The sequence below is a fragment of the Pan paniscus genome, chromosome 16 (genome assembly GCF_029289425.2).
Source record: "Pan paniscus chromosome 16, NHGRI_mPanPan1-v2.0_pri, whole genome shotgun sequence".
NCBI classification, from domain to species: Eukaryota; Metazoa; Chordata; class Mammalia; order Primates; family Hominidae; genus Pan; species Pan paniscus.
In genome coordinates this window covers 6,773,340-6,794,786 of record NC_073265.2, presented here as the reverse complement: position 1 = coordinate 6,794,786, position 21,447 = coordinate 6,773,340, and the positions used below count along the sequence as shown (strand labels likewise).

General features: G+C 48.1%; 1 protein-coding gene across 1 annotated transcript in view; it reads left to right on the top strand.

Moving 5' to 3' along the window:
• Nucleotides 1–21,447, top strand: part of LOC100994755 (putative HERC2-like protein 3) — a 70,267-nt gene that overhangs the window by 17,738 nt on the left and 31,082 nt on the right. The window contains 12 exon segments of the mRNA XM_055098855.2: nucleotides 1,163–1,355; nucleotides 2,061–2,243; nucleotides 4,928–5,109; nucleotides 5,926–6,073; nucleotides 6,456–6,652; nucleotides 6,757–6,987; nucleotides 8,149–8,287; nucleotides 9,584–9,727; nucleotides 14,333–14,475; nucleotides 18,362–18,614; nucleotides 18,712–18,848; nucleotides 19,389–19,487. Coding sequence (XP_054954830.2) covers nucleotides 1,163–1,355; nucleotides 2,061–2,243; nucleotides 4,928–5,109; nucleotides 5,926–6,073; nucleotides 6,456–6,652; nucleotides 6,757–6,987; nucleotides 8,149–8,287; nucleotides 9,584–9,727; nucleotides 14,333–14,475; nucleotides 18,362–18,614; nucleotides 18,712–18,848; nucleotides 19,389–19,487 — 2,049 coding nt within the window.

Below are 21,447 nucleotides of genomic sequence, written 5' to 3'. Positions count from 1 at the left end.
TGACACAGGTGTTGGTTCCCAAGCAGCTGAAGGGAGTGAACACAAGTAGGGAATCATAAGTAGGGCATCTGAGCAGAATCAAGTCTGGAAAGAGAGGCAGCTCTTTTCAGGAAACTCACTGGCATGAGGCTCAGTTTGATGGGTCACTGGAACAAGAGTGTGAGAGTGAGCAAGAGAGTAAATCTCATTCTGAAAGTTGGTGTAGTGAAGGCTCTGAGGCAGGAAGCCCAGATGCTGCCCCTGTGGGCTGATGGCCATGTGCTGCGAAGTGCCCTGAACCCAGTAGTTAGGGATCTACTTCATGGGCCTGTGGCCACGTTTCCATCTTCCCTCATCACAGGTCTCTTCTGAATCTCTGCCAGGTGCCCCCAGGTGGAAGTCACTTACCACAGCCCTAGCTAAGTTAGGGCAGTATTCACCTTCCCATGGTCTGTCTAGCTTTTCTCAGCCACGCTGGTAAGCCCCGGCTTTGTCACAGTCATCTTAGAAATAGCAGTGTCTGGAGACAGCATCCATCCTAGAAACAGCTTTCTCCTGCAGAAGTGAGAGACAGAGCTTTCCCCTGGGGCCCGGGGGAAACTGAAGCAAAGGGAATGTGGAGGTGCTGGTGTTTGTTTCAGGTTTCCGCTCTTGCAAGGCCCGTGAGGGATTGAGGGGTCAGGACTTGCTGCAAAGCCCTGTCTCTGCATTGACTCAGAGGATCCTCGTTGAGATGAGATTTCCCCGACTTCCTTGGCAAAGCAGCATGAGCACGTTATTTTATGCCATTTAATTTAAAATGATGCAAACACACATTTTGTAGGAGAGGTGAAATCTGTGTCTGAGGACAGCCCCTGACAGACAGGGTGGCATATGGCGACATCTGTGTGGCAGGTCTGGTGGGAGCCATGGAAGGACAAGGGCAGGGCACACACCCTCCTAACTGAGGTCTAGTGGGAGCCATGGAAGGACCAGGCAGGGCACGCACCCTCCTAACTGAGGTCTGCTGGGAGCCATGGAAGGACCAGGGCAGGGCATGCACCCTCCTAACTGAGGTCTGGTGGGAGCCATGGAAGGACCAGGGCAGGGCATGCACCCTCCTAACTGAGGTCTGGTGGGAGCCATGGAAGGACCAGGGCAGGTTACGCACCCTCCTAACTGATCTCTACTTTGGCTTTCTCAGGATGGGCCTCCTCCAGGCCTAGGCCGAGTGATTGGTGAGCTGGGAGAGGACGGGTGGATAAGAGTCCAGTGGGACACAGGCAGCACCAACTCCTACAAGATGGGGAAAGAAGGAAAATACGACCTCAAGCTGGCAGAGCTGCCAGCCCCTGCACAGCCCTCAGCAGAGGATTCGGACACAGAGGACGACTCTGGTGGGTGACTCAGGAAGGTGTTTAGTCCAAGGCAGCCTACAAACTGTCCAGGTGCTGGCTGCCGCCACTGCCATCTGGGCCTTAGAATGGGATGTCAGGACACACCTGCAGCTGGCGCTCTGTCCTCGGAACCTGCAATTTAAATAAGCTCCCAGGCACCTCCGATGCAGGTGTGTGGAGTGACTGTGGGATCTGTCGATCTGGCTGGAACTGACTTTCTGCATTTTCCTCTCATGTGTGCACCCGCCCCTCTTTGAGAATGTGGTGGCCAGGCCGGGGCAGCTGCACCACCAGTGAGTCTCATGTGGTTGGCGCTGAGCCTGTGTCTGAGCGAGTGAGCCCAGGCCTGGTGGAATTGCCCTGTGGTCTCGGTCCATTGCCTCCTCCTCCAGTGAGAGCCCTCGCCCGAGCACACCCCACCTGTCACCTGCCTTTACCTTTCCTCTGCGGTCCCTGACTCTGAACTCTTCATGTAATGTGGAGTTAGTCAGCACTTTATCGCTTCTAGGGAAGCAGAGGTGAGAATTTAGGGGTGGACCAAGAAAGCTAGATCCTATCTGTGGAGATCCAGGTTGTGGGAGGAGGTTTCGTGACATTTCTTAGCTGTTCCTAAAACACGTGAAGCTTCACATGGTTGCGCTTGGTAAGACCATCCAAGAGGCTGGGGCTGCCAATATAATTTGTAATTTTGATTATTTTTTTTAGAAGCCAAACAAACTGAAAGGAACATTCAGCCCACTACAATGATGTTTACCAGCACTATTAACTTACTGCAGACTCTTTGTCTGTCTGCTGGAGTTCATGCTGAGATCATGCAGAGTGAAGCCACCAAGACTTTATGCGGACTGCTGTGAATGTTAGTGGAAAGCGGAACGACGGACAAGACATGTATGGAATGAGAGATCGAGGGCCCAGGGAGTCAGCGCTGGGGGCCGCACGCTTGTCATGTCTGGGTGTGCATGTGGGTGGGTGTGGATGTGTGTGGATTCCTTTCCTGTGGCTGCTGTAACAAAGTACTGCAAACTTGGGGGCTTACACAGTAGAAATTCTCACGGTTCTGGTGGCTGGAAGGCTGAGATCAAGGGTGGTTCCTTCTGGGGCTGTGAGGGAGAAGCTGCTTCAGGGCTCTGCCCCAGCTTCTGGAGTTTGCTGGTCTCTTTAGCGTTCCTCGGCTTGTAGAGGTGTCACCCCTATCTCTACCGTCATCTTCACATGGCATTCTCCCTGTGTGTGAGTCGCCTCCAAATCTCCCCTTTTCATGAGGACATCATTCAACCTCATCAAACTGATTACATCTGCAGCGACCCTATTTCCAAACAAGGTCACCTGCCGAGGTACGATAGGGGTTAGGGCTTCAACATACGAATTTTGCAATTCGGAATTCAACCCGTAACACTGGCTTCAAACAACAAATTTGTTCTCTCAGAGTTCTGGAGACCAGAAGTCCCAAATCCAAGTGCGGGCAGGGCCATGCTTCTTCCACAGGCTCTAGGGGAAGGTCCTTCCTTACTTCGTCCAGCTTCTGGGAGCTCCAGGCTTCCTTGGTGTTGGGACGCATTGTGCCAGTCTCTGCCTGCGTCTTCACATGGCCCCTGCCCCTGTGTGCTGCATGTCCTTTTCTGTCTCTGAAAGGACTCTTTGAGTTTCTTTGACTCTAATCCAATATGATGTCACCTAAATTCTTACCTTAATGACGTCTACAGAGACCTCATTAAATAAGATCATATTCTGAGGTTCCGAATGTGTGTGAAGTTGGGGGACAGGCACAGTTTAATCCATAAAGTGTTTGTGTGTGTGGAGAGTAAGTATGAGAAATGTGAGCTGAGGGAGTGGGGTGAGTGTGCATGTGACTGAGAGTGAGCACATGTGAGTGTGGGTGGGTATATGGGCGTCCTCCAGTGTGTGTGAGAGCATGCGTGTATTAGTGGTGTGCTGGAGCGTCCGCACATATTGATGAGAGTGAGTGTGTTAGCGGTCGATGGGCAAGTGGCTGAGCGTTTGTGTTGCAAGTGTGACAATGTGTTTGTAACATGGTTGTGTGGGTGTGTGTATGCATGCATTTATGTGAGTGGTGTGTATGTCCATGAGAGCATGTGAGTGGGCAGGTGACTACATTCAGGTGAAGTGGGAGTGAAAGCGTCAGTGCATTGAGCCAGTGTGTGTGTGTGAGGGTGAGCACGAGGGAGGCATGAGTGTGAGTTTGAGGGGATTACTGGGTGTGCCAGTGAGACAAAGCGTAAGTCAGTGAGGCTTGGTGAGTGTGAGAAAGTATGAGTGGGTGGCAGCACAAGTGTGTAAGTGTGCGATTGAGTGCGAGCATTTGTGTAAATGTGTATGAGTGCCTTGTATCTGTGTGAGCATGAGTGATGTGAATGCATGTGAGTGAATGTGAGCATTTTGCTTGTGTCAGTGAATGGGAGGTTATAACAGTATAGGTGTGAGTGTAAAGTGAGAAAGTGGGTAAAGGTGTGACTGGGTGAGTAATCGGTCATGACTAGTGTTGAGTGTGAGTGCATATGTGAGTTTTTGTATGCATTGGGAGGGGTAAGTGTATGTGAGAGTGCATGGGAGTGTGTGTCAGCTTGCATCTGTTGTGTGTGCATACGTGTGACTGGGATTGTGTGTGTGTTAGTGATTGCGACAGTGGTGTGAGTGCACCTGAAAGTGTGAGGGTGGGTGTATGAGTGCCCATGAGTGTGTCTGAATAACTTAGTATCGGTTTGAGTGTGAGGATGCATATGAGGGTGTGAGAGTGTGTGTGTGAGCGCATGTGAGTGTGCTGAAGGAAGGCAGGTGTCCTCATAAGCTTGGATAGCCGAGGGCAGGGTGGGGGAGGTGGGAGGGAGAGCAGGTCCTGTGGGGCTGTGGGCGGGGTCTCTCGGGCCCAGCCTCCAAGCCTCAGCCTCCATTCAGGGAGTAGTGGAGTCCTGGAGCCAGGCGGAGCAGAGGTGGGCCCACTGGTGCCAGAATCCAATGGTGTAAACCTAGTGAAAAATTCATTTTGTTAAAGCAGATGTATTAAACTTGGATTGGAAACTGTCTCTACTAAAATTACAAAAAAAGTATTTAAGTGGTGCAGATTAAATATAACCAAGATTGTGGAGATATTTAAAACACGAAATTAAAAATATAATAGATGCACTGTTGCAAATTACTATTTGAATTATAGATCATTTTCCTATTGCCTAGAAACAATACATAGCTAAAATTCCCTAACTACTTTTACTACACATACTTAGAAGGTTTAAAAAATGTCTGTAGTCCCAGCTATTCGGCAGGGCAAGGCAGGAGAATCACTTGAGCCCCGGAGTTTTAGACCAGCCTGGGCAACATAATGAGGGCCCATCTCTAAAAAAAAACAAAAAAAAAGAAAAATTCGGAAATGTTTCTTGAACTAACTTAAAAGCCGCCTTCCACTTCTCACTTTGAATTAGTTTGAATTAATTTACAAACTGCAATATATTTTAAAGGAGCTTATTGTAGAAAATAAGTTGATAAAAAAATAAGGATATATCTTTAGGGATTTGTCTTTAGGGACTTGTTACCAAGCATGTCTATTTTCCCTCCCGCAGCTTCTCCAAACAGGCTGGTGTACAGGGAGCAACACCGGAGCTGGTGCACGCTGGGGTTTGTGCGGAGCATCGCTCTCACGCTGCAGGTGTGCGGCGCCCTCAGCTCCCCGCGGTGGATCACGCTGCTCATGAAGGTCGTGGAAGGGCACGCACCCTTCACTGCCACCTCGCTGCAGAGGCAGGTAATGTGCTGCGAGGCAAAACCAGTTCCCTGAGAGAGGCATCCATGTACTGAAGTTCCCTGCCCTCAGAGTCAGGGGCCTTTATTCAGTAACGAGTGCAGAAAGGGTCTAGAAGTGACAGGGTAGATCTTCTGGAGGCAAGGGGCAGAGGTCCTTGATAATTGGTAAGTTGCTAACCTTCAGTTTACCTGCTTTTCTCTTAAGTGGTAAATCCTGCAACTACTCACTCATCTGCTTCACGGAATTTGTAGTGTAATTGTCTTAAGAATTAAACTAAAAATAATTCTTTTTTAATTAAACACATGCATCTGTAATGTTGCTTTTTTCTAAAGTTCCTGACAATCCTAATCACTAATCAACTTGAGTGTAATTACCTGGCTGTAAAATAATGAATCTCAAAATTTTCCCATGATTACTTGCGTTATGAGAACAGAAAATAAAGAGAGGCCGGGTGCAGTGGCTCATGCCTGTAATCCCAGCACTTTGGGAGGCACAGGCAGGTGTATCATGAGGTCAGGAGTTTGAGACCAGCCTGGCCAACATAGTGAAATCCTGTCTCTACTAAAAATCCAAAAAAAATGAGCCGGGCTTGGTGGTGAGTGCCTATAATCCCAGCTACTCAGGAAGCTGAAGCAAGGAGAATCGCTTGAACCTGGGAGGTGGTGGTTGTAGTGAGCCAAGACCATGCCACTGCACTCCAGCCTGGGCGACAGTGCGAGACTCTGTCTCAAAAAAAAAAAAAAAAGAAAATAACAATCTGTAGTTTCCTCATCAGATTTTTTTTAATGCTTGTCATTTTAAATTTTCTTTTATCAGATCTTAGCTGTGCATTTGTTGCAAGCAGTCCTTCCATCATGGGACAAGACCGAAAGGGCGAGGGACATGAAATGCCTCGTGGAGAAGCTGTTTGACTTCTTGGGGAGCTTGCTCACTACCTGCTCCTCCGACGTGCCATTACTCAGAGGTGGGTGGCCGTCTCCCTTCCCTGTGCCCTGGTGAAGAGGGGCGCAGTGCCGTCACTCAGGTGGGTGGCCGTTTCCCTTCCCTGTGCCCTGGTGAAGAGCGGCGCAGTGCCGTCACTCAGAAGTGGGTGGCCGTCTCCCTTCCCTGTGCCCTGGTGAAGAGTGGTGCAGTGCCGTCCCTCAGAGGTGCGTGGCCGTCTCCCTTCCCTGTGCCCTGGTGAAGAGTGGTGCAGTGCCGTCCCTCAGAGGTGGGTGGCCGTCTCCCTTCCCTGTGCCCTGGTGAAGAGCAGCGCAGTGCCGTCACTCAGAGGTGCGTGGCCGTCTCCCTTCCCTGTGCCCTGGTGAAGAGCGGTGCAGCAGCTTCTCCCCTGGTTTCCTCCTCAGAGTCCACGCTGAGGCGGCGCAGGGTGCGCCCGCAGGCCTCGCTGACTGCCACCCACAGCAGCACACTGGCGGAGGAGGTGGTGGCACTGCTGCGCACGCTGCACTCCCTGACTCAGTGGAATGGGCTCATCAACAAGTACATCAACTCCCAGCTCCGCTCCATCACCCACAGCTTTGCGGGAAGGCCTTCCGAAGGGGTGGGTTTGTGTTCTCAGAATTAATTTAGTTGAACAGTAAACCTGTAGGGATTGGGCAGCTCCGTGAGTGTCCCCGGTCGAGCTCGCTGTTTGGTCTGCACTAGGCCCAGTTAGAGGACTACTTCCCCGACTCCGAGAACCCTGAAGTGGGGGGCCTCATGGCGGTCCTGGCTGTGATTGGAGGCATCGATGGTCGCCTGCGCCTGGGCGGTCAAGTTATGCACGATGAGTTTGGAGAAGGCACCGTGACTCGCATCACCCCAAAGGGCAAAATCACTGTGCAGTTCTCTGACATGCGGACGTGTCGCGTTTGCCCATTGAATCAGCTGAAACCAGTAGGTGAACTTGTGCTTAGTTACTGCATGATAAGGGAAATTGACTTTACCCTAGAACCGAGCACCAACATCATCACTTGGAAGAACTTGATTCTGGTACTTGAAGTTTGCCTTCCAGGAAGCTGTGTGAGCTTGTGCTTCTGCGGTAAGCAGGGCCTGTCTCACAGGGCACCTAAAGCAGTGGTTTGTGTGTATTTCAGCCTCAGAGACACGAAGAGGGCTTTAGCAACCTAGAAGGTACCGTGCATCTATGAGGTAGTTCTAATTATTTTAAAATGTGAATTTATGAAGTTTACCTTTTATTGAACAACTCAAGTTTTAAAAAAACTTAAACATGTTTAAACACCTTTAAAAAAACAGCCTTTCTTCATGTAGAAAATGCTTAGTAGTTTTGAGTGACGTGACTTAATGTAGCAGCTGCTGTCATCTTAATCTATGAATCAAGGATGCACAGGGAGAAGGAGCCATTTACATTATTTTCATGTAGCCCAAGTGCAATCTTACTATATATTCTTTTTCTTTTTTATTTTGAGATGGAGTCTTGCTCTTGTCACCCAGGCTGGAGTGCAATGACACGGTCTTGTCAGCCATCTGCAACCTTTGCCTCCCGGGTTCAAGCGATTCTCCTGCCTCAGCTTCCTGAGTAGCTGAGATTATGGTGTGTGCCACCACGCCTGGCTAATTTTGTATTTTTAGTAGAGATGGGGTTTCACTATGTTGGCCGGGCCGGTCTCAAACTCCTGACCTCAGGTGATCCGCCCGCCTCGGCCTCCCAAAGTGCTGGGATTACAGGCGTGAGCCACCGTGCCCGGCCTGACTATATTTTCTGTAAAGTACTCTTTTTTATTATTATAGGAGTATATACATGTTATAGAAAACTTGAGGTATATAGAAAATACCTGAGAAGATAGTAACCACCACACTGATGTAATTATTGTTGACAGGTTTGTAAAGAAAAATTAACATAGATTATACTTATTATATGTGTAAGTCTCTATCTTGCCTTTAATGTCATTTTAAAAAATGCTTATTCTCAGCTATAAAAAGGCTTACGGGTATGTGTGGCATTTCAGGATTAAGCCCATGGTTTTGATGACTTTCAGAACGTTTCATTTGTTAGTCATATTGGCCACACTCTGACAGCTTCTATGTCCTCTCCAGCTCCCTGCCGTGGCCTTTAATGTGAACAACCTGCCCTTTACAGAGCCCATGCTGTCTGTCTGGGCTCAGTTGGTGAACCTCGCTGGAAGCAAGTTAGAAAAGCACAAAATAAAGAAATCGACTAAACAGGCCTTTGCAGGTCAGTACATGGTGCTCCTTGATGAAATAGCTGCCGTCTTAAACTCATGTCGTTTGTACAGTGTTCTTTTATGAGTGAGTTCACGGACGTGCTAAGGTCCTGGGGTTCACGTGGGCTCACCATTTGTTGAGTTGCGGCTGGGAAGGTAACCCTGTGTTCGTGGTAATGAGTGTTTTCGAGTCAGCCTTTGTCGCCATGTTCGGAGCCACACTTGAAGAACCCCATGGCTCACGCCCTCTTCTCCGTGTCATCCTTTATCCCAGAAGAGAAGTCTGTGTTCACCTCTTCCCTCCTCCCCTCCATCCCAGGGCCCTGTGGCCCAGTCACCCTGTTGGACCATGGCGCACAGCCTGTTCTCTGCCGGATCCAGGGGTCTCTGTCCCGGAAGCGCCTGGCTTGCCTGTGACATTCAGGATGGCTAAGACTGTGACTGTAGCCTGGCTTGGCTTTGCCTTCCTTCGGGTCTAGAATGCGGCTCCCCTGAGTTTCTTTCCATGTTTCTAGGGAGCTCTTCTCGCTGCTCGTTCTTTATGTCCTGGAAGTCCGTGTGGCTTCACCCATAACTATGGCGTATTCTGCCCACTCTTCTTGAGTTTTTTCCCCGCTTGCTCCCACAGACCTACGATTGCTGCTTCAGCATATATGATGTAAGCACTTTCAACTCTGGATCTCCCATTCACATCTCTGGTTGGAGGAGCAGTGCATGCAAATGACATGTCCGAAATTCAGCTGGCTTTCTCTAGTAGCTGCCATTTCCCATCGTGGTGAATAAACCTGTCTGCCAGTTAGTTGAGCCAGTACCCGAGCGGCACCTGCGGCCCTCCTTCCTTCCCACCCCATGCTCTCTGTGCTGCTTCTGTGGCCTCTGCTATCAGATAAGCCTTGGGCATTGCTGCCATCTTCATCAGTTAAAGAGCTAGTGGGGCTGACAGATTCTCTCAGAGGAGTCTTAGAAGAAGAGTGAAAGCGGCTGAAACTTCAGCAACTTGGGGAACGTTTGATCATATTAATAGTGGCTAACATGGTTCTAACCGTGTTAAACCCATTGAATCCTGCGTCCTATCAAGTTAGGTGCCTGGAGAGCAGGGAAGGAAGACCCAGGAGGCAGAAGATGCTTACCCAGAAGCACCGAGTGTAACTCTGGGAAAGGCGAGCCCTTCATCACAGACAGTGTGTGCGGTCGGCAGATTCCTGAAGGGCAGAGCGTTACTCGTCGCCATGTGGCGGAGGCTTGCTGCTGGCGAGGAGGGAGTCTGAGCAGGGCACGCCCTTCTCACTGAGTCTTTCCTTCCGCAGGACAAGTGGACCTGGACCTGCTGCGGTGCCAGCAGTTGAAGCTATACATCCTGAAAGCAGGTCGGGCGCTGCTCTCCCACCAGGATAAACTGCGGCAGATCCTGTCTCAGCCAGCTGTTCAGGAGACTGGAACTGTTCACACAGGTGTCTTTTTAAAAAGTTCTTAAATCTTTATAAGAAGGGCAGTAGAAAGTAGACAAAGGATGTGAATAATCAGTTCATAAAAATGGACATAGGTGGCTTATAAATGTACAAGACAGACACGTGGCCTGCCCAGCAACCACCAACTGTGAATAAAATTGTCATCGTCATCTTATAAGACAAGACTGAGGGCATCTGGTGGGTGGGGAGGGAAAAAGGTATTTTCATGCCTTCCCATTTAAAGTGTGCTGCATGGGTCAGCAAGATTGGTGGCACGCAGGTATGTGTTAGAAATGCAGACTCCCAGGCCGCACCCCAGACCAAAGAAATAGAGCCTGTATTGTAACAAGTAGAACCTAAGCTGGTTCTTCAAATGCGCGTAAAGCCGCACTCCATGAACACGTTGCTGCTGGGAATTTCAGTTGGTGTAGCCATCTAATGGGCGTCTGAGGAAATGAGTTGGTCTTTGACATGCATAGATGTATGTATGTATTTATATACTTTGACCCAGCAAGTCATTCTGTGGGACTTTATCACACGAAAAGGCATGTAAAGATAATGTATTCACCACCTGGGCACAGTGGCTCATGCCTGTAATCCCAGCACTTTGGGAGGCTGAGGCGGGCGGATCACGAGGTCAGGAGATAGAGACCATCCTGGCTAACACGGTGAAACCCCATCTCTGCTAAAAATACAAAACATTAGCTGGGCAAGGTGGCAGACACCTGCAGTTCTAGCTACTCGGGAGGCTGACGCAGGAGAATGGCATGAATCTGTGAGGCGGAGCTTGCAGTGAGGCGAGATGGTGCCACTGCACTCCAGCCTGGGCGACAGAGCAAGACTCTGTCAAAAAAAAAAAAAAAAAATTAGCGGGGTATAGTGGTGGCTGCATGTAATGCCAGCTACCTGGGAGGCTGAGGCAGGAGAATCACTTGAACCGGGGGGTGCGGAGGTTGTGGTATGTGCGTATTGCAGGGTGCAGATTGTGCCACTGCACTCCAGCCTGGGTGACAGAGTGAGACTTCGTCTCAAAAAAAATAATAAATAAAAATAATGTATTCAACAGTGTCGTTATGGCCTCCTTTTTGGTATTGTTTTTGTATTGAAAAACTGTAGACACCAAAATACCCATTCTTATGTTGTGTATCCGTACAGTGTGATATCATGGTGCCATTCAAAATGATGGTACATGTATAGTCTTCCCTCAGTATCCATGGGGATGAGTTCCAAGACCCCCAGTTATACCAGAATTCACTAATGCTTAAGGCCCTTCTATAAAATGGTGTAGTATTTGCATATAACCTATGCACATCCTCCGAAATACTTTAAAAATATAAATGATATATAGGCTGGGTGCGGTGGCTCACGCCTGTAATCCCAGCACTTTGGGAGGCTGAGGCGGGCAGATCACGAGGTCAGGAGATCGAGACCATCCTGGCTAACACGGTGAAACTCCATCTCTACTAAAAATACAAAAAATTAGCTGGGCGTGGTGACGGGTGCCAGTAGTCCCAGCTACTTGGGAGGCTGAGGCAGGAGAATGGCATGAACCCAGGAGGCGGAGCTTGCAGTGAGCCGAGATCGTGCCACTGCACTCCAGCCTGGGTGACACAGCGAGACTCTGTCTCAAAAAAATAAATAAAAATAAAATAAAATAAATGATATGTAAATAGTTGTTATTGCTATTCTTTTTAAAATTATATTTTAAAAATTTGTTTTATTCTGAATATTTTTGATGTGTGGTTTGTTGAATCTTTGGATGCAGAACCCATGGATACGGAGGGCTAGCTGTATATGTTTATTGCTGTGGAAACATGAAAATGATAAGTAAACAGAAAAAGCACACTGCTATGTATATCCGTTTATAGATATGCCATAGTTATCTGTTTAGTAAAATAGTGACCCAGTAATCTTTGGTGGAATTTTGGCTGTCTTTATTTTCTTTATATTTCTCTATATTTAGTTTTCTAGAATGAGCTTGTGTTACTTTTAATAGAAAAAACATTTTTTGATCTCCAACTATTGAAAGACATTATGCTAAGTCTTTTGCGGAGAAGTCCTTTTCTATGATCATTGCTCTCTAGGGTTTGGATGAGGAGAGGAAGTGAATGCAGATGGCTCTCTTTGTTCTCTGGGGCCAGGGGGCGGTGAGGCATGTGAGTGGTTCCACAGGCGTCTGGAGCCAGTGGCAGCTGAGCACTGGACGGGCAGCCTTTGAAGGCTGTGGCAGACAGATGCCAGCAGACAAGCACTCTGCTGGTGGTGGAGGCAGGAGGAGAGGAGTGAACGTGGCGAGTCTTTGGAAGCACGTTGAGCAGCTCTCCTCTTCTTGGAGCTCAGGGTTTTTCGATGAGTGGTGGGGCTGAAGCTAGATGGGCGGCTGACATCCTGTTACAGAGTACCTGGGAGACCAGGGTGAAACTTGAGGCCCACTTGGAAAGCTGTGGTAGGGGCCACATGGTAAGCATTGACCTTCGGGTGATACACCTACTAGTAAGGTATAGGAGTATCTGAAACAGGACATGACAGAGATGGAGAATTGCTCCTGTGTCAGGTGATGAGGGGGAAGGCATGAAAAGGGAAAGAAGGTTCTGGTGGAAGGAAGGTGCCATCCACTGTGATGGTGTAGTCTTGTAGATGATAACTTTATGGGGAACCAGCAAAAAGTGGAAGGTGACTCTGCTGTTTCAAGCTTGAGTTGAGGGGGGAATATTGAGTAGTGTGTTTGAAGCAAATAAGCAAGTCCAGTAGAATGTGGAGTGTGTGCGTTTGCTTCTTAAGAGGAGAGGATGCTATGAAATTAATTTTAAACCTGCTGAGGATGAAAGAAATCGATTGAAAGTATAGAATCAATTAATAGTAGAGGTTATAGGGAACATGAAGATTTCCCAGTTGTAGAGATTGGGAGATTGGAGCCTGGGAATTGGATTGGCTGTTCTGTTCTGCACTCAGCCCAATGAGCAGTTACAGCAGACCTGAATCAGGATGATCAAGTCTGTGCTTTGGGCCGAGCAGGGACTCCGAACAGAGCTAGATTGACAAAACTGCCGTGCACCTGTTTTTATAAATTTTTATGGGAACACAGGCACACCACTTGTTTACACATCATCTCTGGATGCTTTTGCTCTGCAGTGGCAGAGCTGAATAGTTGGGACAGAGACTGTACAGCCCATCAGTCTAAACTATTTACTCTCTGGCCCTTCAAGAGAAAGATTTCCAGCTCCTCGTCTAGTTAGTTGAAATTGTCACCGAAGAAAACCAGCACATGCAAATGCTGTGAGTACCTGGATGAGTACCTAGATGTGTGAAGTGGGCTTGAGGGCAGTGGATCTCCCTGGGGCTGTGTCAAACAGAGTCCTAAAGGCTGCACCTAAAGCTACTCATAACAGACAAAAAGCCATCACCCTGAGCACATGACACATTTGGAATTGGGGTCACTTAATGATCTCAACAAGGCTTAGCTGGAAAAGCTACAGCTAGAAATATGCACGTGGGATGTGTCTGTGTCAGGGGTTACTGAAGCCGTGAGTGAACACGAAAGAGAGTGTGTAGGCCAGGCATGGTGGCTTAAACCTGTAATCCCAACACTTTGGGATGCCAAGGCGGGTGGATCACCTGAGGTCAGGAGTTGGAGACCAGCCTGGCCAACATGGTGAAATCTAATCAACAGCCTGGCCCCATCTATACTAAAAATACAAAAATTAGCCAGGCGTGGTAGCATGTGCCTGTAGTCCCAGCTACAGGGAAGGCTGATGCAGGAGAATCGCTTGAGCCAGGAGGCAGAGGTTGCAGTGAGCCAAGATTGTGCCACTGCACTCCAGTCTGGGCAACAGAGTGAGACTCCATCTCAAGAAAAGGAGAAAGAATCAAGTGCAGAAATCTGGGAAGGAGCATTTGCTGGCTCTAAGAGACAGATGCACTAATGAAGGACAGAGACCAAAAGCAGGCAGTGAAAGTGGTTTAGAGTCTAATTCCTTTTTTTTTTTTGAGATGGAGTCTCGCTCTGTTGCCAGGCTGGAGTGCAGTGGCGTGATCTTGGCTCACTGCAACCTCCAACTCCCTGGTTCAAGCAATTCTCCTGCCTCAGCCTTGCGAGTAGCTGGGATTACAGGCACGCACCACCATGCCCAGCTAATTTTTTTTTTTTTTTTTTTTTTGAGACCGAGTCTTGGTCTGTCGCCCAGGCTGGAGTGCAGTGGCGTGATCTCGGCTCACTGCAAGCTCCGCCTCCCAGGTTCATGCCATTCTCCTGTGTCAGCCTCCCAAGTAGCTGGGACTACAGGTGCCCGCCACCATGCCCGGCTAATTTTTTTGTGTTTTTAGTAGAGACGGGGTTTCACCGTGTTAGCTAGGATGGTCTCAATCTCCTGACCTCGTGATCCACCTGCCTCGGCCTCCCAAAGTGCAGGGATTACAGGCGTGAGCTACCGCGCCCAGACTAGAGTCTAGTTTTTGTTCGATGTCTGAACCTTGAAGATTTTGGTCTTCTATCACATAATGAGGCAGAAGTCATACCTGATTTAACATGGTCAGTGCATTTTCTTTAATAGTAAACTGGTGTTCGCAGTTGAAAATAGAATCTTACACATATTTTGTTTTTAAATTCAGATGATGGAGCAGTGGTATCACCTGACCTTGGGGACATGTCTCCTGAAGGGCCGCAGCCCCCCATGATCCTCTTGCAGCAGCTGCTGGCCTCGGCCACCCAGCCGTCTCCTGTGAAGGCCATATTTGATAAACAGGAACTTGAGGTACAGCCATGCAGCCTTGACAGTTTTTAATCCACAGCACTAAATTGTGAACACTTTTTTTCTAGATGTATATTTTCTTAAGGATCTATTCTGAATGTTAAATGATAGTACGCAAATAATTCTAATGATTCATTGGGGTTTAACCATGTTTGTGGATAGTCTGCAGAACATTATAATACTAAAGACTGAGAGGGTTGAAGTTTAACCTTATTTTGGGTTTGTGTAAATTGTGAAAAAATATTAACTAGATGCAGCATGGGTTAAATGCTCACATCTTCATGAAGGGATCTTTTTCCAGGAAGTAGAATTATTCAAAGAGGCTCGTCAGGACTCTGGCAGCCGTTTGTCTGTTTCATTCACTCAGGAGCCTCTTCGGGGGTGCTCTGGTGCTGCCAGCCTCTCAGCTCTCTCCATGCTGTGGAGCAGGTGAGGGCAGCAGCGAGGCACACGGTCAGGGCTACAGGAAGTTCGCATAGAGGAGGCGACGTGATTGAGTGTAAGAGGGATGGGAGCTTTCATGGCTGGCAACATAGAGGATTAGAGATGTTCATTCCAAAATCTTTCTTGCTGTGTAATACATTAAAAATCTGGATAAAATATCAGAGACAAAAATAAAACTGTCAGTACTCAGTTTGGCAGTCAGAAATTACCCTAACAGAAACCCTCAGATAGCAGGGCCCTTCTGGGAGCAAGGGTCCAGATGAGGCAGCCACTGCCTTGGACAGGTGGGAGGCCTCCCCCAATCCTAGAACAAGCTGGAAAGATGGTGGGGGGTGCAAAGGGAGAAAGCAAGAAACGGGTGTGGGCAGGAAGGGAGGAGGTTGGCCATGAGCTCTTCTGAACTCCAGCTTCTTCTCAGGTCTGGGAACCTCCAAGGTGAAGGTTCATTTTAAAGGGCCTGGTTGTGTTTCCAGTCTCCCTGGCAGAGATCAAAAGACGCTGAGCAACTTGAGAGCACATGGGGTGGCGCAGAGCCTGCGGTCATGCTGGGAGATGCCGAGTGTGAACACCTAGAAGGCCGTGTAGAGTTGTTCTTCAGGAACTGAGAAGGACTGTTGTACAAAAAAAGACCTTCCGCTGTTTTGTCTCCATGGATTCCGATGGAGAGTCGTTGTTCTCATCTCTTCTTTTGTATGAAATGTCTGTTTTCTCTGGTTGCTTTTCGTATTTTCTGTTATCTTTGGTTTTCTGCAGTTTCACTAAGCTGGGCTCATGTATGCAATGGTGGCCCACCCCGCCCACCCCACCATCCTCCTTGAAATTTGCTGAAGCTGCTTGCATCTTTGGCTTGATTTTTGTTCCCCTACCAAATTTGGAAACATTTGACTGTTGTTTTTTTCCCCCTGCCTTGCTCTTTTTGTTCTTTTCTGGAAATACTATTATACATCTGTTACACGGTTAGTGAGTTTCCTTTTATGACTTTAATAGAAAGTCTTTCTTCTCCTTGTTAGTAGCTTGGTTAGTTTGTCTTGATCTGTTTGAAAGGTCGAGATGCTTTGCTTTGTTGGGCCTAATCTGTTGTTATATCCATCCAAGACATACTTTATTTTATATTTCTCACATCTCTTATTTCCATTTGGCTCTCTTTTAATAGTTTTATATCTCTTCCGACAGTTCTTTCTTCATCCTTTAAGTCTATCTTTTTTTCTTTTTTTTTTTTTTGATGGAGTCTCGCTCTGTCTCCAGGCTGGAGTGCAGTGGCGTGATCTCAGCTCACTGCAACCTCTGACTCCTGGGTTCAGGTGATTCTCCTGCCTCAGCCTCCCGAGTAGCTAGGACTACAGGTGCCTGCCACCACGCCTGGCTAATTTTTGTATATTTAGTAGAGATGGGGTTTTACCATGTTGGCCAGGCTGGTCTCGAACTCCTGACCTCATGATCCGCCCTCCTCGGGCTCCCAAAGTGCTGGGATTACAGGTGTGAGCCACCGTGCCTGGCCAAATCTATCTTTTACTGTACATTTTAAAACATATTTCTGATAGTTATGTTGAATTTCTTGTTTGCTAATTCTAACGTCTGCCCACCTGTTGGTCTGCTGCTCTTTGCAGTTTTTATTCCTTGATTATAGTCAGTTATTGGTTGTTGTCCTTCACATATGTGAGAATTCTTATTTCATTCTGGATTCTTTGGACGTTACATTGTATTGGCTCTGGGTTCTGCCGCCTCTGGAGAATGGGGAGTTTTCTTCTCACAGGCAGTTCAGTACCTGGCAGTCCTCCTTGATCCTGAGGTGGCTTGGTGCCAGGCTTTCTAATGATTTTGTATTTGCCCTTAGCCCTGGTTGTGGATCCTTAATTCTCAAGGATTTAGAATCTCTTCTGGGCGTCACTGGAAGCCTTGACATTCTCCTCCCCACCTCTAGTTGGTTGAGCTTGAGCCTCAGATGCTGTCCTGGCCCTGGGCAGCTGGGGAGCCCCTGCAGCCTTCCAGCAGTCCCTTTGTGCCGAGCGCAGGCTCTTCAGTGGTGCTTCAGTTTAGATTCAGCTGTAGATTTGCGGGTAGTCCGTCCGCATATTTCGTGGATTTCCCTCTGTGGTTTCTTTCTCAGGCGGCCTTTCCCTCGCATTCTGGTTGCTCTGGCAGGCCCAGACCCCAGGCCCTGCAGTGCAGGAAGGTGCGCCGTCTGTGGTTAAATGCGCGTCTTACCTGCAGGCTTCTCTGTGGTTTCTCAGGCGGCCTTTCCCTCGCATTCTGGTTGCTCTGGCAGGCCCAGACCCCAGGCCCTGCAGTGCAGGAAGGTGCGCCGTCTGTGGTTAAATGTGCGTCTTACCTGCAGGCTTCTCTGTGGTTTCTCAGGCGGGCTTTCCCTCGCATTCTGGTTGCTCTGGCAGGCCCGGACCCCAGCCCCTGCAGTGCAGGAAGGTGCGCCGTCTGTGGTTAAATGCGCGTCTTACCTGCAGGCTTCTCAGGGTCAGGGGTTGTACTCGTTTTATTGCTGATTGCGTCAGCTGTTCTCCAGTGCCCTCAAGCGGTTTTAAAAAATATTTTATCCAGAGTTCATGATTATTATCAGCCAAAGGTTAGTCCAGTGCATCCTAACTCTCAATTATCAGAACCAGAACTCTTGGCGCAATCTGGCTCTGAATTTTAAACTTTTAGGATGAAACCTGTCACTTCCAAGTTACCCAGACTTCGCTGCAAAACCCTAGGCTTTGATACTTCCTGAGCACCGGGGGGCTCCGCAGTGTCCTTGGTTTCTTCCTGATTCCTTCCTCACATGCTCCGTTTAACAAAATAGCAAGTCAGTCTATGAGAGCAGCTGGGGAGGAGGACCAGGGAGTTGCAACAGATCAGGGAAGTGCTATTTGTGCTGTAGGTGGGGAGTTCCCAGCTGCAGAGACTGGCAGTTTAGATGTTCACTGATTCATTGCAGTGTGTTTCCCAACTAATACTCTTTTATTTCTCTTACTTTTTAATACCTTGTTTAACCTCACTGTGATTATTTAACCCTTCAATAGTTGAGGGTTGTTTTAATGGTACATGAGAGTCCTGTGTCATTTCTGGCCTGTCTAAAACACAGGTGCCTGTGGCCTCCACCACAGTGCCTGGTTAAGGCAGGGGAAATGCCTTTCTCCCTGCTCCCTCCAGCCCTTGTGACTGCTCGCTTAGGGCTGTAATGAAGTTTTCCTTAATGGACATTGATACTTGGCTAATTTAGTAGGCTCTCTGTCTGCTGAAACAGGAAAGTTATTTTACCACCAAGTATTTTCTCTGCATTAAACTGTGAAACTTGGCTTTGTCATTTTCTAACATGTTCTAGGAACTCACTGAAAAACGCACATGTGAATGCGGGCTTTCTAGACTTGCGTACTGCCCCATGTTCCCAGACTGCGAAAGCTAGCCGAGGGCACTTCCCAAACCTCCCAGGACCCTCTTGTCTGCCCAGACTGCTGCACTGGCCGTTGTGGAGTCCACTCACCCTTCGAGCCCAGGATTTGAAGACTGCAGCTCCAGTGAGGCCACCACGCCTGTCGCCGTGCAGCACATCCGCCCTGCCAGAGTGAAGAGGCGCAAGCAGTCACCCGTTCCCGCTCTGCCGATCGTGGTGCAGCTCATGGAGATGGGATTTCCCAGAAGGAACATCGAGTTTGCCCTGAAGTCTCTCACTGATGCTTCCGGGAATGCATCCGGCTTGCCTGGTACTTCGTTTTCCTGGCCTCTGCTTGTACGTGTGTGGGTTCCCGCTTCAGGGCTGTTGACTCACGATGGCCAGTGTGCTGTGTGGGCCTCTCTTAGGTGTGGAAGCCTTGGTCGGGTGGCTGCTGGACCACTCCGACATCCAGGTCACGGAGCTCTCGGATGCAGACACGGTGTCTGACAAGTATTCTGACGAGGAGGTGGTGGAGGACATGGATGATGCCGCCTACTCCATGGTCAGTGCCACTGGGCCACTGTCCGTCTAGCGCTCTAACAGTCTTACACCTTGGCTTTCTCTGTCCCTTGAAAGAATTAACTATATCTACTGTGGACTGTTTCATAAAACCAACCTATGGTATTGCCGGGCACAGAACAAAGCTGTGTTTCACTACTGAAGGGATGATTGGGTTTCTATATCATCATTACTTTTAGCTTCAGAACAGACCCTTGTTCAAACATCTCATGATCTTCGGTAGCCATTAGAAGATATTTTATTAAAATACCATGTTTTGACACATCAGTTTCTGACCTGAGTAAATTGTTCATAGGATTAATTTGGAAGTGCCTTGGAAATTTTGTATACTTGTAGCTTCTGAGATTCATTTCTGCCTACTATGCTACTGCTATTAGTCTTTTTTAAATGAAGATTTTTATAGAGAAAATAAAGGATTTCATCCTCTACTTTTTAATATTATAGATTTCACAGACATTTCTTTTTGAGTAGATTTATTGAGTTCTCCTTTTTTTTTTTCTTTGAATGTATTTATTTCTTGTAGTCTACTGGTGCTGTTGTGACGGAGAGCCAGACGTACAAAAACCGAGCTGATTTCTTGGGTAATGATGATTATGCTGTATATGTGAGAGAGAATATTCAGGTGAGTAATTGTCTTAAGCTGGAGCCTCGATCCGTTTTTCACTCAGCAAATATTTGGGTATGTCCTATATGCCAAACATCAGTGGACAGAGGCCCCTGCCCTCAGGGAGCCTGCCTTCTGGTGCTGGAAGACATACCTGACCAGTGAGCTCATGGTACGCTAGAAGGTGCTGTATACCCTGGAATGAGAGAGAGCAGACTACAGTAAAGGGGTGGGAGTGAGGGCACAGTCCAGGGATGGGGGGCTGCAATAAGAAGGTGAGATGGGTGCAAAGCCTACAGGGTGTGAAGGGTGGCTGAGCAGGATGGGCACCCAGACAGAGGCTGCTGTGGCTGCCCCGGTGTAGCCAGAGGACAGAGGGGCAGATGGGCTCAGGGGCAGCCGGAGAGCACAAGTGGCCTGTCCACGGTGGACATGGCGCAGAGATGGCTGTTTTCTACTAGCCCCACTTGTGACACTTCCTACATACCTTTCCTTGTTTTTCTTATGTAATTCTCATTGCCATCAAACTTTAAAAATCTAATTATGTTTTATATAGTCCTTTATCTACTTTAAATCATTTCTTGTCCTAATTCTGTTTTAGTATATTTTAGAGAAAATCCCCCAAATCATCTCATTTCACCTGTATATATGTCAGTGAGTATCACTAATAAAGAATCTTAACATAATGACATTTCTGTTTACCAGCATTACCTAACAAAATAAATAATAATTCCTTAATATCATCTCATATCTAACGCTTGCTTGTAGTTTTCCAGTTTTCTCAGAAATGGCTCTAATGGTTAGTTTTTGAACTTGGATAAACCAAGATTGTATGCCTTATCTACATTTGGTTGATGGATCTTTGAAGTCTATTCCAAGCTAGAGTGGTTCCCCCTTGTCTTAGCTCAGTTGGCTATAACACAGTACCATAGACTGGCAGCTTCAACAACAGACATTTATTTCCCATGGTTCTGGAGGCTGGAAATCCAAGATCAAGGTACCAGCTTGGCTGGATTCTGGTGATGGCCCTCTTCCTGGCTTGTAGGTGGCTACCTTTTTTTTTTTTTTTTTTTTTTTTTGAGACAGAGTCTCGCTCTGTCACCCAGGCTGGAGTGCAGTGGCGTGATCTCAGCTCACTACAAGCTCCGCCTCCCGGGTTCATGCCATTCTCCTGCCTCAGCCTCCTGAGTAGCTGGGACTACAGGTGCCCGCCACCATGCTCAGCTAATTTTTTTGTATTTTTAGTAGAGACGGGGTTTCACCATGTTAGCCAGGATGGTCTCGATCTCCTAACCTCGTGATCTACCCGCCTTGGCTTCCCAAAGTGTTGGAATTATAGGCATGAGCCACCGTGCCCGGCCAGGTGGCTGCCTTCTTGCTGTGTCCTCCTGTGGACGTGGGGCTGGGGATGGGGGGAGCTGGAGCTAGCAGGGGAGCACTGGTGTCTTTTTTTTTTTTTTTTTTTTTTTTTTTGAGACGATGTTTCGCTCTTGTTGCCTAGGCTGGAACGCAGTGGCACGATCTTGGCTCACCACAACCTCTGCCTCCCGGGTTCAAGTGATTCTCCTGTCTCAGCCTCCCAAGTATCTGGGATTACAGACATGCACCACATGCCTGGTTAATTTTATATTTTTAGTAGAGACAGGGTTTATTCATGTTGGTCAGGCTGGTCTCGAGCTCCTGACCTCAGGTGATCCGCCTGCCTTGGCCTCCCAAAGTGCTGGGATTATAGGCGTGAGCCACCATGCCCATCCTGGAGTCTCTTCTTATAAAGACCCTAATCCTGTTGTGTCAGAGGCCCACTCTTATGACCTGATTTAACCTTAATGACTTCCTTAGAGGCCCCATCTCCTAATACTGCCACATTAGGAGTTGGGACTTCATGAATTTTGCGGGGGGGGACACAAACATTCATTTCATAGTAACCCTCCTTCTCCCTTCCTCTCCTTTCATGCTGTTTATTTGTGGCTGAAACCAT